Below are 15,762 nucleotides of genomic sequence, written 5' to 3'. Positions count from 1 at the left end.
ATCGTCATATCCGTTCTTCAGCGTGTTTCATTCCCCTTTCCAGGCGTTACCCAAAATCTTAGTTGGTGCCAAAAAGAAAAAAAATAGAAGAAACAACTAAACAAAAAAAAACTAAAAAAACAAAACAAAAAAATCGCCAAAACGGGAATAGTGAAACCATCCTTTGGTTGCGCGATCAACTAATGCAAAAACCTCGTTTATTCTGATGCAGTTAAGTAGGCGCTTTAAGTAGGCCTGTCGCTCTGTGTGTACTAACAGCGCATCATGTTTTTGAAAGAAATCTGAGAAAGAAACAAAGTTAACCTATTCTGTATTTATAATTCAGAGGAATTTAGCTTCCATATTCTGAACAGTTTTTTAATAATATGGGGTAGACATTGCCTAAATCAGCGAGCACCGTGAGCTTTACCATACATGTACCGTGCAAGACTCGTAAAAATAATAAAGGGCATTACAAAGTGTGTGTGTGTGGGGGGGGGGGTCAACCTGCATGAAAATTTTTGTTTCGCAAGTGCAATATTTTTATTTATATTTAAGCAGCAGGCAAAATCAATATTTCGATTTGAAAATTTGCCTTGTTAATTAAATGGAGAGCTTTTTTCAATAAATGAATAACTTGAACAATTGTTTTCCCCCAAAGTCCAATCCCATACCCCCCTTTCCCCTCACTTTCAAAATGGTTAATAACTAGAGCACTTCGCAATACTTTACATTTTTTATCCTGTAAGGGCATCTCTAGCAACATCCATTTCAGTTTTGGTCTGTCAGATCAATCTGTACAGATACCAGAAATATTACACATTTCCATGAATGGTGGGAATATTTACACATATCGTGTGACGTAAACAAAATTCAGATGACAGCTGCAAATACCAAACAAGAAAATGATTCCCTTCCCTATCTTAGAAAAGCTATGCTTTGATTTTGATAATATAATTATAATATAATATAAAGAGTTATATTTTTTCCAAGGCGGGTTAGGTTCTTGAAAACAGCAACAGTGGAACAGCGGAGTTACACATATGTTCATCCACGTGTTTCCCGAAGTTTTTAAAAACATTCACTTCTTTAAATAAGTAAAACAAATTAGAAAAAGACTTGAAAACTATCAGATAAGATGAATTTAATTTTACTGTAACGTAATCTTAACCTAGATTTTTTTATTTGTTTGATTGAAGGAAATGATAAATTTTCTCTGTAAGGACAGTCACGTTTTGTTACTTCTGGGACATGACTTTTTTTTCGTTAGTGTATTGGAGAACCTTAAGGGAAATTTTGAAAGTACATGTAAAAACCGTAGAGCTCACACAGCTTCACTGCGCTCACTGTTATTGTTTTGATCCAAATGACACCTTTTTATCAATTTAGATTGAAGATCAGAATTGATATAGCAGTCGCCAGAGCTTTTATATTTGTAAAACCTGATAGATTTGCAATTATCTACACTACCGCAGGAAAGTAGTTCCATTGGCATACCCATTAAGATTCAAATGCAGATAGTTAGGTCACCTTTGTAGGTGTTTCGAATAAATCAAATTCAATTCTGTGTTATTTATGCCAATATTCAAATCCAATAAACTACTTTTAATGCGAATTATGTGGTTGTATTAGCATCGTATGAGTATTGTGTATTTTTATTACTGTTACCATCTCGTGACATCCAGCCCTCAGATGACAAATAAAAATTAAACTTTGCATAGACAATATAGCATAGTAATTTTGATAATGCACTGCTCTGGAATTGTGTCCTATTCTGGTCTGGTGTAATTGTTTTTTTTCTCAATCATTCTTGATCTATTTGACTATTTTGGCCATGTGTACAGTATTACAATAGGGCTGTAGTTGCATGGCTAATGGTCCTACACTAGACATGATTGTTGAAATTATATTCTAAGACTTTATCATTTACGGATATGGTAGTGTACATGTCTTTGGAACTATTCATGTCCAGAAACTTAGCGCTTGCACATAACACGTACGTGTCTATAGAATAACTTCCCAGCGGGCACTCCACATTGAATTAACGTAGAAGAGTAATCAAGGGAACCAAGCCTATAGCGGTAATCAAAAGAATGTAAGCCAGTGACAAAGACCAGACATGGAAAGACACACACAACAAAGAACATAAAGTAACAAAAATTATACATACAAAGTAACAAAAGTAAATGAGCATCTCGGACTCCTCTAAAAACTGGGAGCATGGACCAGGTGCACCGATAGGGTAAGCGTCCTTTGCTTTTCTAGAAACACCCGCCGAGTTGCTCATAAAAAGTCAAGTCTGGGGTAGACAAACAAGGAAAGGAAAACTATGACCCGTTGAATAAATCAGTTTTCATGGTGCTGATGGATACACCGTAATGATCCACAAGTTCATGATGACGACCATAAAACTTATTTAATGATGACTTCAATCTTGTAGCAACATAACACTGTTCCAGAAGCCTATTTGTTAGAGTCCTAGTGCGATACAAAAAGTCTGCGTAGTTTCGGCAAGCTCTGGCATAACGTATGAGTTGTGATATGAACATTCCAAACACAGGAGCCGAAGGGATGTTGCCACATATGAAAGGAAAGTTGACAATTCTGAATGAAAAGTCATCACGTTTGTCAGAAAGTTTGGTCAATAGTTTTCCTTTACCATCGATTTCTAAGTGTAGGTCAAGATATGAGGCTGACTTCACAGTGTCTGTAGTATTCTTTATCTCAAGTTCTTTTGGATAGATGCGATGTATCAAATCCCCGAAATTAGGATTGTTTAGAGATACATGAAATATGGTGAATATTTGGTGGTGATGTGGATCGACGTCAAATTCCACGTCGTATTCACGTGGATAAATTCCACGTTGATGTTTCGACAAGGTCTACATTGTTTCCACATCGATAAAATCCACGTGGATGTGTTGATGTTGTATCAACGTTGAAATCATGTCAATAATTTCAGCATGGATTCATCCACGGTTTTTCCACTTCAGAGTCATATTATAGAAATAATAAAAAAGCTTACTGGTATGGAAAAGTTCTTCTAAACTGAGTATAAATAGTTGTGAAGTGTTGTAAAACATTGTAATTACAATGACGCTGATTACTTGTCAAATGTGATAAAACAAACATTTTAAATAATTTTGAAATTTACCGTCAATGTGTACTGAATGCCATCGGAACTACTCGGCCTTTCAGCTTGTATGATATAATTTAATGGAAATGACTGAAGACTTCCGAATAGCATTTTTAAATTTCACTCCAAGTATGCACTTTTTGACAGTCCACTATCTTCAAATTTGAATATGTAAACAAACTCGGATTGCGAAGAATGAGAAGAAAACACCGATTATAGAGCAGATTGAGCCATTTCTTTCACAGTATGTGAGTTATTTTATTATACATGAGATAAGATTGCTTATTTGTAATCTTAGTTCATGTTAATAATGATAAATTTATTATAATTACTGTTATTCCAAAAAAGGGGGAGGGAATCCTGATGCGATGCTAACTGTATTCCATGTTGATAAATTATTTAATTAGGATTATTGCAAGGAGATGTTTTCTGTTTTATATTTATTTTGCTTTTTATCGGATTTATCAAATACACCTTTAATTCCAGGACACTTAAGTAGCACTGAGTTGTTGAAAAGAAGTTACAGTCTTCAATGCCACAAATAATAAATATTGTACAGAAAGAATTTGTAACACTTGGAAGAGTTTACAATGTAATCACACCCGCTCTTGTAAATACATATTAAATATGTTATTAATATTACAAACTCAAGGATGAATTCAATAGTCTTTTTATTCCTTTGCTGAACATATAGAAATCACAACCGGCATGTCACCTCCTATAATTGTCTCTCTGTAAGTTCTTGCATCTTCCGAGCCCAATACCTCCCTAACTGATCAATGAAATATGATGATATTTAGGAATCTCAGGCATAATACGTAGATGTACATAAAGTTTGTATATTTTCTTTAGTAGCTCTGGAATGTTGTGAAGCCAACAGTATTAAATTGAAACAAAAATTGTATATGATTTTGCAAGGGCTTTTAGCTACTCTATTTCAATCCAGAATATTAGTATAATTGGGACCAAATAACCAATTCAATTATTAAAAATCTTGAAAAAATTATTGACAGATGGACAATGCACAACTTGCATGCATGAATTACATGTACATCAAATTAGGTAAAAGTAGTAATGTTAAAAATTAGAGTCTATCACATTAAATAGAGGTCTATTTATCTAAAGCATAATTGTTAAGAAAATATATCCTATACTTTTATTTCAGAGGTGCAAGGTCAGAGTTTTCACATTGGTGGATAAAGAAACAAGTTGTTGCACAAGAAATTTCTATTCACATAACTTATAAGAAATGTGTTTGATACATTTACATTATCGTTTACATAAAACCTACTTTGAAAGACTGTTTACTTTCATCTTATGTTGAACTAGTTGAATGGGTAGATACTGTCGAAAAAAGTTGTATATTTCAAGTATAATATTTATATATCGCAAATGAAAGGCTTTTGTAACTATGAGTGCATTGAGATAAGATTTAAATATATTACAATAGAACATTAATGAAGGTTTACAAAGTTAAATTATTGCCATGTCAGTTTAAACTTTCAAAGATTTAAAGGATACACATTCCTACCTTCAGTTATTTGTTATTTATAATGAGATCAAACTTTATTGGTATGCTGTAAACTGAACTTATGTTGGAACTTAAAGAGAAGGTATATTATTTCACAATTGTTTCAGAGGCATGTGATGTTGAGTAGGATTCAACAAAATACACTAAATATACATGTTCAAGAAATTTTTTTGTTGCATCAATAAAACGAAAAATAAAATAAAAACTTCTTGGTGATAACATGGCCTATTTCAACTCAATCACTGCCATTAAGGATCAGCCTTAATTCAGTGTGGATGTTAAGTAAATTTTCAACGTTCTTTATATGTGGAATTTAAGTCATAACGTAACATTGATTCAACGTCAAATTTCTACGTCGTTTCAATTTTCATTTCAATACCATTTTTCAATGTTGTTTCTTTATTGATAACTGACGTGATTTCAATGTTGAATCCACGTGGTGTGCCCTCTGGGTTGTAGCACTTGAGCTATAAAGCTCACCAACTTAGAAATGCAACTAGTTGAGAGGATCATGTATCTAAGGATATGATTTATTTCAACGATTGTGGCATAAGTTTGAATGACTTAACAGACAGTTTTGACCTGAAAATTGAAAAACTGAGAATAGTCAACTCGTAAATTGTAGTTCAATTATGCACTATGTCGAAGAGTTTTGTGTACACTGGATATCAAACCTGAATATTCTGCAAACTGAGGCACTGTTAAGATGCATCATGCATTTGGGTGGGTGTGTGTGTTTTTTAAATGTCCTTCGTAATCAGAATGGTGAGTGTAAAAATAAATAGAGAGTTCAGTATTAACCATTTTATAACAATAAGCTTGTCTTGAGATACTTTTGAAATTAATCTCAGTACTTTCCTTCCATTCAATATTTCTGCACTTTGAATATTATTTGAGGTGTAAAAATTCCAATGGTTGATATAAATTGATTTAGTACATGAGTACTTTGATTTATATTTGCAGTAAATGATTAACTGCTTTAATTCAATAATTGTACCATTACGGCAAATACGAGTTAAACCATAAAGATGTACATTTCGTAAATCAAACAAAGAAATATATAACATCTTTTTCAGAACATGCAATGTAGATTTTTTTAATCTTCAGGGATCAAAACACAATTAAATTAATACTTTGGGGTGGACTAGGGGGTGCTGCTAGGATTTTGTAACCCCCACCCTGTACATATATTTTGCTTTTGAAAATATGCATACCTTGTTTTATATTTTGTCAGAAAAAAAGAAAAAAAGAGACCTAATCCCATATATATATGGAGTGTTCTCTTGATAATGATACATGCCTATATGGCAAGCCATTGTGGAATTTATTATCTATTTATTAATATCAATAAACCATATACTGAGATTTATTGATATTAATAAATGAATTATTGATATTAAGGATAAATAATTGATATCAATAAATTGTCATTTATGGGTATCAATAAATATAACATATTATTATTATTTTATTCACACATTAATAAATAAATATTGATATCAATAAATGATTTACCAACACGTCTATAAATATTTATTAACATGTTACTAGATAGAATAGATGAATTATTAACATGTTGATAAAGAGGGCGCCACTATAGGTGGTTTAATTGTGGTCAGAAAAGTGTGATTGCTTATTTTATTGGATAAGATTTAATAACGTGAACTAATATTTATTAGCATGTTAAGGAGACCTAATCTGTTGTGAAAACTAGAGGGGCATAACTCTTCTGCTAGTTGCAAGCAAGATTCTATGCAATAGAATGAAAGATGCTATTGATATAGCTGTCTGTGATGATTTAGACCAAATAGAAGTTGCACTGACCAGATTGCTACTTTAAGAATAATAGTGGAACAATCAGTAGAATGGCAATCATCCCTGTATATCAACTTTTTAGACTTTAAAATAGCCTTTGATAGTGTTAACAGAGATGGGATGTGGCAACTAATGAGCCACTATGGCTTACCATCAAAGATTGTAAATATTGTCAAGACCCTGTATGAAGACTTTACAGTGCAAATGATACATGAAACATCTCTCACCGACCCTTTCCATGTAAAAACAGGTGTGAAACAAGGGTGTTTACTCTCACCGACCTTATTCTTACTGGTGATTGAATGGATAACAAAACAGGCATTTGACAAACCAAGAGAGATTCAGTGGACTATGACGAGAAGTTTAGAAGATCTAGATTTTGCTGATGATTTAGCCCTACAGTCTCACCAGATTAAAGACATCCAAGAACAAAACCAAAAGGATGAATGACATCGGAAAGAAAATGGGGCTTAAAATTAACAACAGAAAAACAAAGATTATGAAAGTTCAAACGAGAAAAGGAAGGTCAGTGACAATTGGAGGGGACGAACTGGAACAAGTTGAACAGTTTACATATCTACGAAGTGTCATTAGTAAGACCAGTGGCAAGATGAAGACATAAATGCCAGAATATGCAAAGCCTGTCAAGCCTTCGCCATGTTAAAACCAGTTTGGAAATCAAACGTGCTTAGTGAAAACACCAAGGTCAGAATATTCAACACCAATGTAAAATTTGTCCTTTTCTATGGGTGTGAAACCTGAAGACCAACAGCTGGACTTCAACATAAAATCCATGTATTTATCAACAAATGCCACAGACATATTCATAAAATATGGTGGCCAAGGAAAATTACGAATGAACAACTTCTGGATTGTACCAACCAAGATCCAGCAGATACCCACATAAAAAGAAGGGCATGGCAATGGATTTGCCACACATGACGAAAACTGAATACCAGCATTGCCAGAGAAGCGCTAGACTGAAATCCTCAAGGACAAAGAAAGCAAGGAAGACCTCTTCACAGCTGGAAAAGAACAAGGCTGAAGGAACTGAAGATGATTGGCAAGAGCTGGGGTGAAGCGAAAAGAACAGCCCAAAACAGAGTGAGATGGAGAGCAACTGTAGTAGCCCTATGCTCCACAAGGAGTGAAGAGGACTAAGTCGAGTGAGTAAGTCATGTTAATAATTCATTCAATTTATTGATATCAATAATTGATTTATCAACATGTGAATAAATATTTATCAACATGTTACTAATTCATCTATTTATTGGTATCAATAAATCATTTATGCACATGTTGATAAATATTTATTAACATGTTATTAAATTTTTATCAACATGTTAATAATTATTTATTAACATGCTATTTAATATTTATTAATATCAATAAATGGGGAATAAATTCCACAATATCTTGTCATATACCTAGGACATATAATAACAATATTCATCATGCATTTATTCTACAAATGCAAAAAAAACTTACAACAAATTAAAGGATGAAGATGTTTTTGACTATCCGTATATTCCATAATGTAAACTTTATTGATTTATCATAAAGTTATGTTCATTTTTCCCCACTTATTCACATAAATGACACCTATTTTTTTAGGTATTGCAATATCTCCTCAGATTCATTTTAGAAAAATGAACAGATATGAAGAAATGCATATGACTTCATTGCAACCATCATTAACCATTGACATAAGTACATTGTATATAAAAGAAATGTCTTAACATATATGATCTAGATAACTATGCTCACGGTGATAATATGGCCTAAAAAACTTCCAAGTATACATGTTCCAAGACTACCAATTAACAGAAAATTAAAAGCAAAAAGTTTGAAAAAGGTTTTCCCCTTTTTTGTTTTTATCATTTAAAATGATTGATAGATTTGTTTTTAAATTGGTACTAAGTCTACTTAGCAAGACAAATAGAATATAAATAAATGGTATCCAGGCTGTGTAGTTTTACATGAAGAGTTCTTCCATTTACACAGAACATGCTGACTTCAGGAGTCCATTCCTGCTTTTAACCCTGTGTCTTAGAACTTATCGAAGGCTCTTGAGTCATCCCAGATCTTTGCCAAAATTTTTCATCTAAATCAACATTACTATACTTGTTTAACTAAATGATTTTAACATTTATTTTGTTTTTTCAGCTTGTAATGAACGAGATAGTGTATGCTGTTGTCATTCTTTTTGCTGTTGATTGTTTGGGACAAAAAGTTTATTTCTACAAATGTCAAGGTCACAAACCATGTCAGGATGGTCTCACTGTAGAGCTCAATTTTACTAGTCAGGTACACTATAAGTCAGGTGCACTACTAATCAGGTACACAATTAGTCATTGACACTTTTTGTCAGATGCACAATTAGTCAGGTGCTGTAGTTACATGTAGAAACTCTATTAGTCGGGTACACCATTAGTCAGATTCACTATTAGTCAGGTACATTTTTAGTCATGCAGGTACACTTTTAGTCAGGTACGCAATAAGTCAGGTTCACTATTAATCAGGTACACTGTTAATCAGGTACGCAATAAGTCAGGTTCACTATTAATCAGGTACACTGTTAGTCAGGTACACTAGTCAGACACATTACTAGTCTGGTACACTATTAGTCAGGTACACTACTAGTCAGGTGAACTACTAGTCAGGTACACTATTAGTCAGGCACACTATTAGTTAGGTACACTACTAAGATATATTATTATTCAGGTGCACTAGTCTGGTACACTATTAGTCAAATAAAAGTTTTGAACACAATAGGTTATCAACATTTTTTTACCCGACAACTTGTAGTGATGAGGTATTATGTGGAATTCTTGGGTTTTTTTTATGACAGGCCAGTGCCATTTGTGATTTTCACTGAAATTCGTTTTTGTACGTATAGTTAAGACATATTTGAGACTTTCTTCTCAGATAAATGGCTTAACATTTTTTTTCATTGGTGGCAAAAATGCAATTAATGGTTTATATTTGTCATTTTCAACTGATTCTGTACAGGACTGAGGTGCTTTTGGACAGGGTGCTGTTCTTTTATTTATAAAGTCATGGTTTCACTTAAAAGAAAGAATAAAAAAGTAATGAGTGTTACTTGAATTAACTCTGAAAGTTTGTTCCATCCACTAAAACAATAAGATGGAAAATGTATGTTCATCAAGTTTGTTAGAATAGTTGTGAATATGTTTGAAACTCTGATTTAGGACACTTACCCTATCTGTGCCCCAGTTTTTAGTGGCATCCAAATTGCTCCATTACTTTTGTTTCTTTGTGGATATTATTTTGTTCTTTTATGTTCTTTGTTATGTGTGTGTCTGTTTTCCCTGTCTGGTCTTTGGATTGCGTTCTTTTGATTCTCGCTAGAATCTTGGTTCCGTTGATTACTCTTTGAGTTTTCGGCAAATTAATTACCTGGGTACTATGAAAAGTTATTATTTATAATTCCTGTTAAAAGTTTAAAAGATTAAATTTAATATGTTAGTTAATCTTATTTTTAGCTCACCAGGCCAAAGGCCAAGTGAGCTTATGCCATCACTTGGCGTCCGTCGTCATCATTGTTGTGGACAAATTTTCAAAAATCTTCTCCTGTAAAACTACTAGACTGACAATTTTTAAACTTGGCATGATTGTTTCCTATGGTGTTCTGCACATAATGGATGTTGGGATTTTTGATCCATGAAAAAACACGGCTGCCGTTACTAAAAATAGAACAGTGGTCAGATGGCAGTTTTTTGCAAATAACTCAAAAACCGTTGCCTTTAACAAATTTCTGGCATTGTGTAAAATTATTCAGCATCATGAGAAGGACCTATGCCGTAATTTTCAAAACCATTCATTGACTCATGTAGGAGTTACGGCCCCTGAAACAGTTTTTTTGTTATTTTTTTGTTTTTTGAAAATCTTCATCTCTAAAACCATTTAAGATCATTGAATGAAATAAGCATAATAGATCTTTGGTGTATTGTGCTGAAAATGACTTGTGATTTTTAATCCGTGAATATATATGGCTGCCAATACTAAAAATGGAACTTAGGGGTTTGAAAATAATTCAAAAATTGTTGCCTTTAGCAAAATTCTGGTTCAGGTCATGAAAATGTTATTAAAAGCATTTCCTGCATTTGACTGTTTACTTGATTTTAACTTAGCCTGTCTCATTCCTCAAGTTTTTCAAATAAGCAAATGGTTAACCAGGTGAGCGATTCAGGCTCTCTTGAGCCTTTAGTTTAATTTCAGGCCAAAAGGAAAGTTTACTCTTACAAAGTAGGAAAAGTAAGTGACAAAAACAGTGGACAGAATTTTACGCTTACAGACCCAATTCCTTTGGAGATTTCTATCTATCCTGATAGGCTGGTATACCCACTGAAATTGATCAAGGTACTTAAATTTTGTATAATAAAAATTATGACACCTTTTATTGCAGAGCAACTCATATTGAATTGTCTTCCTAGGTATACCTCTTGATAAGTCAATCAACTGTACTATAATTGTTGGCCCAAAATAGTCTTTCTCAGTTGATCTGGTATGTGGGAGGTGCAACCTGAAACACTTCTAAAGAAACTTCCTGGACAGAGGTTAGGTCAGGGGTGCATTGTGTGATCCATGGCTGGTTATGTTGGGAATTTTGTCGAATGCATTGAGCCCTACTGTTATATTGACACCTGCTGAAGAAAGTGGTGTTAGTGTCCAATAATTAGATGCTAAAACTGTAGGAAATGATTATTTTGGTTTGGGAACCTCGAATGAAGTTACGGTTGATTGATTGGACATAGAAAATTTCATAAAATTTTATGTTTTCCAGACTTTTCTTTGTAATGCCTCATCCAATTGATTTCATATTTGTTAGCTAGTCTTATCATGACAAGTTACAAATTAAATTTAAATATTATTGCGGGCAAAATGGTTTATATGGAACTTATGGCCCTTTGACATTTTATGTTTCAACATTAGTGCAAATTGCTGCTGTCATTTTAGAGTTATTTGCCCTTTAATTCATAATAACGAAGTTTATTTCAACTTTCCACGTGATAGAAACAGAATGTCTTTATGCAGCTTTCTGTAATGCAAAAATGTTATTATCTACTGTAAAATGAAGCTCGGTTTGATTTTGATGGAATTTGCTTTTGCTGTTCAAGAGTTATTTTCTCTTGATTGTTAAAAAATAACACCATCCATTGTTAGTTCACATATATGAAAAAAATCTCATAAAGGCAATGAGTTCAAAGGCCGTAAGGGGACACTGTATTGCATCAGCAATAATGTCAGAATGCTTGTTAATTTTGAATATTCACCTTTTCAGATAGTCAATAATAAACCTTATGAGGTGTTTTTCCATGAAGATAACATGAAGAATTTCAGTGGATGTGATAACAGAGTTCTAAGTGAGCTGTGTAACCAATCTAGGGTAATATCATATATCAGAAAGCATATTTGATTGACATCTTTGAAATCAGTCATAGAAACACACTTCTAGTATTTCCAATATTTTTTCTGCTATGTAACTTTGTTTCTCCCTATTGAGATAATTTTCTACTTCATTTGCACAAGCGTTCTGATAGAGCAGGATAATAATCTAGAATGAATAAATGGGGATATGCAATCATTATAGAAAGTTTTACATTGTTTAAATGTTTTTAGGCAATAATTCACATACTTTTTTGTCAGGTATAACTTGGATATTGGTTAAAATTTGGTAAGCAGCATGAGCATGATGAGTTGAAGAATGTATAGAACTTCTGGCTCTTTTTATTATTCTAATTATTTATTTCCTGTTTATCAACTTTTGGAGCTGCTCAGAGGCCTCATTTTGTGGCTGTTGCCACTGAAGTTGGTGTAAAACTGATTGTTGCGATCTCATAAGTCCTCAACTGTTTCTCTACAATACAGGATACAAGCAGCTGAGTGGCCTTTAGTAAGTGTTATGGTGCTTAATTCAAGTAACATCAACAAAAGTTTGTAGTGTTTTTAACTCCTGTATTTGTCTAGAGCCTCTAATTTTTGAAGGGAAATTAAAATTTTCATTTGTGTTTTAAATTCATGAATTAATTGAACCACAAAACCAGGAAAATCAGTACCCACAAAACAAGAGTTATTCCATTTTTTGATGAATTAATTTACATGTTTCCATTTTTGCAGGGTTTCTGTTGCAGTTGTGACAGGAAAAATGTGAATGATCCATACCATATCCGAGGGGGTCAAGATTGTAGTACAAACAAATCCAGTGCTCATTGTCTCAAGTTTGATCCAATGTGGTATGTACAGCATATTTACAGCAGTAGTCAAGATTGTTTTTTTTTATTGTACAACCCAAAATATTTCTGGTTATCATGCTATTCATGGGCTTGTTGTGGTCTGTAGACATTTTGTGTCCTGGCAATTACTGGAATATAAGTGTATAGAGCTCTATAAAACTGTACAACAAGGTGCCATACATTGAAAGGCTGGGATTGATTTGGGTGCTGTGACTTGAAATTAGGGGCCAAATAGGGGCCAGAAACAAGTATTTTCCTGGATAAGGAAGTACTAGTGAATTAATCTTTTTTTTTATGGTACCACAAGGTGCCATGGCTCCAAAAGTAGGTTTGGATTGATTCTTGACTGGAACAGTGTAGGAATTACATACAAAGAGAGGCCACTACAAATGGTCATATTATTATCCTGTGTAAAATGTCTATTTAAAGCTGTATCAAGCCTGAATGATGTGTCCATTCTTGCCCTAACAGTTTTGGGTTCAACCTCTATGGTTGTATCAAGCTGCAAAGCAATTTGTTTAAAGTTAATAGGGTTGTTGACCTCAATGCCCTCAACAAAAAATGAAAATTTTAAGTGCCTAAAGTGACAGTTGTCAAGCTGAAGCTGGGTTGAGTTGGTCAAGTCAAAATTTACTTTTTATGTGACTGAGATAGCTCAGGGTGGCTGCTGATGAAACTCTATGATGATTGCTGGATTATTATTTTCTGATTGAAAATCTTTCCCTTACATGTTAGGGCAGTAATTAACATCTTTTGTTAGTGTTGATGAGTTTTCCAATAAAAGAAATGAGGCTGATAGACAAAATGAGTTTTCTGGATCATTTTTAGCTCACCTTGCTGGAGGCCATGTCAGCCATTGCAATCACTTGGTGTCCATTGTTGTTGTTAACAATTTTGCAAAGCTCTTCTCCTCTGACACTACTTGTCCAATTGGAACCAAACTTAGTACGAATGTCCCATGGAGTATCCTGCATAGAACTGATGTGAGGATTTTGATCCATCGAAAAACATGACCACCATTACTAAAAATAGAACATAGTAGTCAGACAGTAGTTTTTTGCATAAACCTCCAAAACCATTAGGTTTAGCCAAATTCTTTCATTGCTGAATTGACCCATATTATAAGGCTTTCAAAGGTCTTCAGGTATCAGAGTTGTCAGGCGACTCTTTGCAAGAGTTATTGCCCTTGAAAGATGAAAAATGATGGTTTTTTTGGGTTTTTTAAAATTTTTTTTACAGTTTTCAGCGAATATCTTGAAAACTATAGTAGATAGAAAGAAACTTTCAATCACTGAAATGATCCTTATGATAAGTCCTTTTAAAGTCTTCTTGATTCAAAATTGTTGTACAACTTGTTAAACTTATTGCTTTTGAAAGACAAACTTTAACAAGGTGAGCAATTCAGGCTCTTGGAGCCTCTTGTTTTAGTCAAATTTGGAATTAAAATATTGTGGGATTATTGGTCAAAGTCATGTTTGCAGGTATATTTGTTTATCTATTATTTAAAATTATCAGTAGCAAAACTGAGTTACTAGACATTAATCAGCCCTTCTACAATATGTGTGACTTTTACATAACACTCGATCAGTTGTTATTATGGGTCATAAACACAAGTTCAGGATTTCAAAAACCAATTGTTCTGGCCATAAGTGTTTTTAGAAACTACTCTGAAGCTGCTTGGTGATTTGATTCTATATTTTATAGAATGCATTGTTATGAAGTATAGATGTGTTTATCATACCACCATTTTGATGCAGCAAATATAAGGCATCAGTCTGGAGTCTTTGGATTTAAGCAACTTCAAATTTCATCAACATTGGTGGAACATATGGCTGCATGTAGTCAAAATAAGCTGAAAATTATGGTTTTTAAACTTAATTATTATCTTTGACAAATGTGTATGAATATTATTTATGTTTATGAGTACCGGTATGTTGCCTCCATGTTCTCAGTTAGTAAAAAGGATAGAAATGTTGATTTTCAGTATCATTATCAAGTTTTTGACAATTTCTTTACCAGGTACAGTGTAAATGAGATTGAAAAGCCTAGTCTTCAGTATGTGGTTGGTATCAGTACAAAGGACCCATACACACAGCAGGGATCTAGTGTCAAAATTGGAAGTGAACAAAGGCAGTCTCATGATAATCAAGTATACACTTCTATTTAAACTATGTGTAAACTTGAATCTTAATGAAATTTTATTTACCAATTGAATGTTTCATTTTTTATGTTTCATTAGCTTGTAAAAACCATTTTGAACATGAAGTCTTTCCTATTTGTAACTTTTTGATTTACAAAATTCTGTAAATTCAGAGATTATTGCATGCATCTATTGTTGTGATTTAAAAAAATTCTGAGTTAACTGCTTAAGTTTGAGCTATTTGTATAGGAACCTAGTCACTTTTTTTTTTGCAATACGATAGTTATAACATCACTGTTCCTCTTGATTTTACAGCAGTGAAGAAGTAGTATTATATTTAAATTCCAATTTGATATACCTTTGGAATGCAAGCTAATGGTTCTAAAATCTTCCTAAAAAATTGTGCAATTGCATTGTATTCAAATAATGCTGACCTAATGAAACAGTTTTATCTCATATTCTTAGAAAAAACAGCAAAAGAATAAGCAAAAGACAAAAAGTAAAGGTATCATTCAGGCAATAAAAGAATGTAATGCCTTACCATTTAAATGCATTGGCCTAATTTGATGTGTATGTCTTTGATTCTATGTTGTTCTATGACTTGTTTTAGTTATCTGCTACCTACACTCTTATAAACCCAGTGAATTACGACACATTGAAATACCAGAAGAACTACTTACTGATACCTCAATCAGTAGACAATGTTTCCTCACAGATGATGCTAATTGAAAGATCATTGGCTGGAAAGGCATGTGATAAAATGGGTGTTTCTTCAGAGACATTTCTCAAACAACCAAACAAATGTTTTAAACCAGCACAAAGGTATTTGACAATTAAGAACTGAAGGCACTTTGTTTCCATACAGGGGAATTCTTTAGTCACTGTCTTATAGCAGCAGGTGTCT

General features: G+C 33.2%; 1 protein-coding gene across 5 annotated transcripts in view; it reads left to right on the top strand.

Annotated features, from left to right (window-relative positions):
- The first annotated feature begins 13 nt into the window (after positions 1-13).
- The window catches only part of LOC148623482 (hapless 2-like), a 43,382-nt gene continuing 27,633 nt past the window's right edge, over positions 14-15,762 (top strand). The window contains exons 1-7 of one of the 5 annotated variants that reach the window (XM_088565309.1): positions 14-210; positions 8,628-8,768; positions 10,704-10,844; positions 11,767-11,871; positions 12,603-12,718; positions 14,738-14,867; positions 15,469-15,680. In XM_088565309.1, the coding sequence (XP_088421435.1) occupies positions 8,634-8,768; positions 10,704-10,844; positions 11,767-11,871; positions 12,603-12,718; positions 14,738-14,867; positions 15,469-15,680 (839 nt within the window). In that variant the 5' untranslated portion in view covers positions 14-210; positions 8,628-8,633. Of the gene's footprint in view, positions 3,360-8,627; positions 8,769-10,703; positions 10,845-11,766; positions 11,872-11,921; positions 12,379-12,602; positions 12,719-14,737; positions 14,868-15,468; positions 15,681-15,762 lie in introns of those variants that run through there. The other 4 variants (XM_088565312.1, XM_088565311.1, XM_088565310.1 and 1 more) reach the window with 4 other exon arrangements.

The sequence above is a fragment of the Perna viridis genome, chromosome 2, assembly GCF_037379345.1.
Source record: "Perna viridis isolate PV_CMFRI_1.1 ecotype Kerala chromosome 2, ASM3737934v1, whole genome shotgun sequence".
In the NCBI taxonomy this organism is placed as follows: domain Eukaryota; kingdom Metazoa; phylum Mollusca; class Bivalvia; order Mytilida; family Mytilidae; genus Perna; species Perna viridis.
The sequence above is the reverse complement of the archived record's forward strand: the minus strand, read 5'-3'. Positions and strand labels throughout refer to the sequence as shown.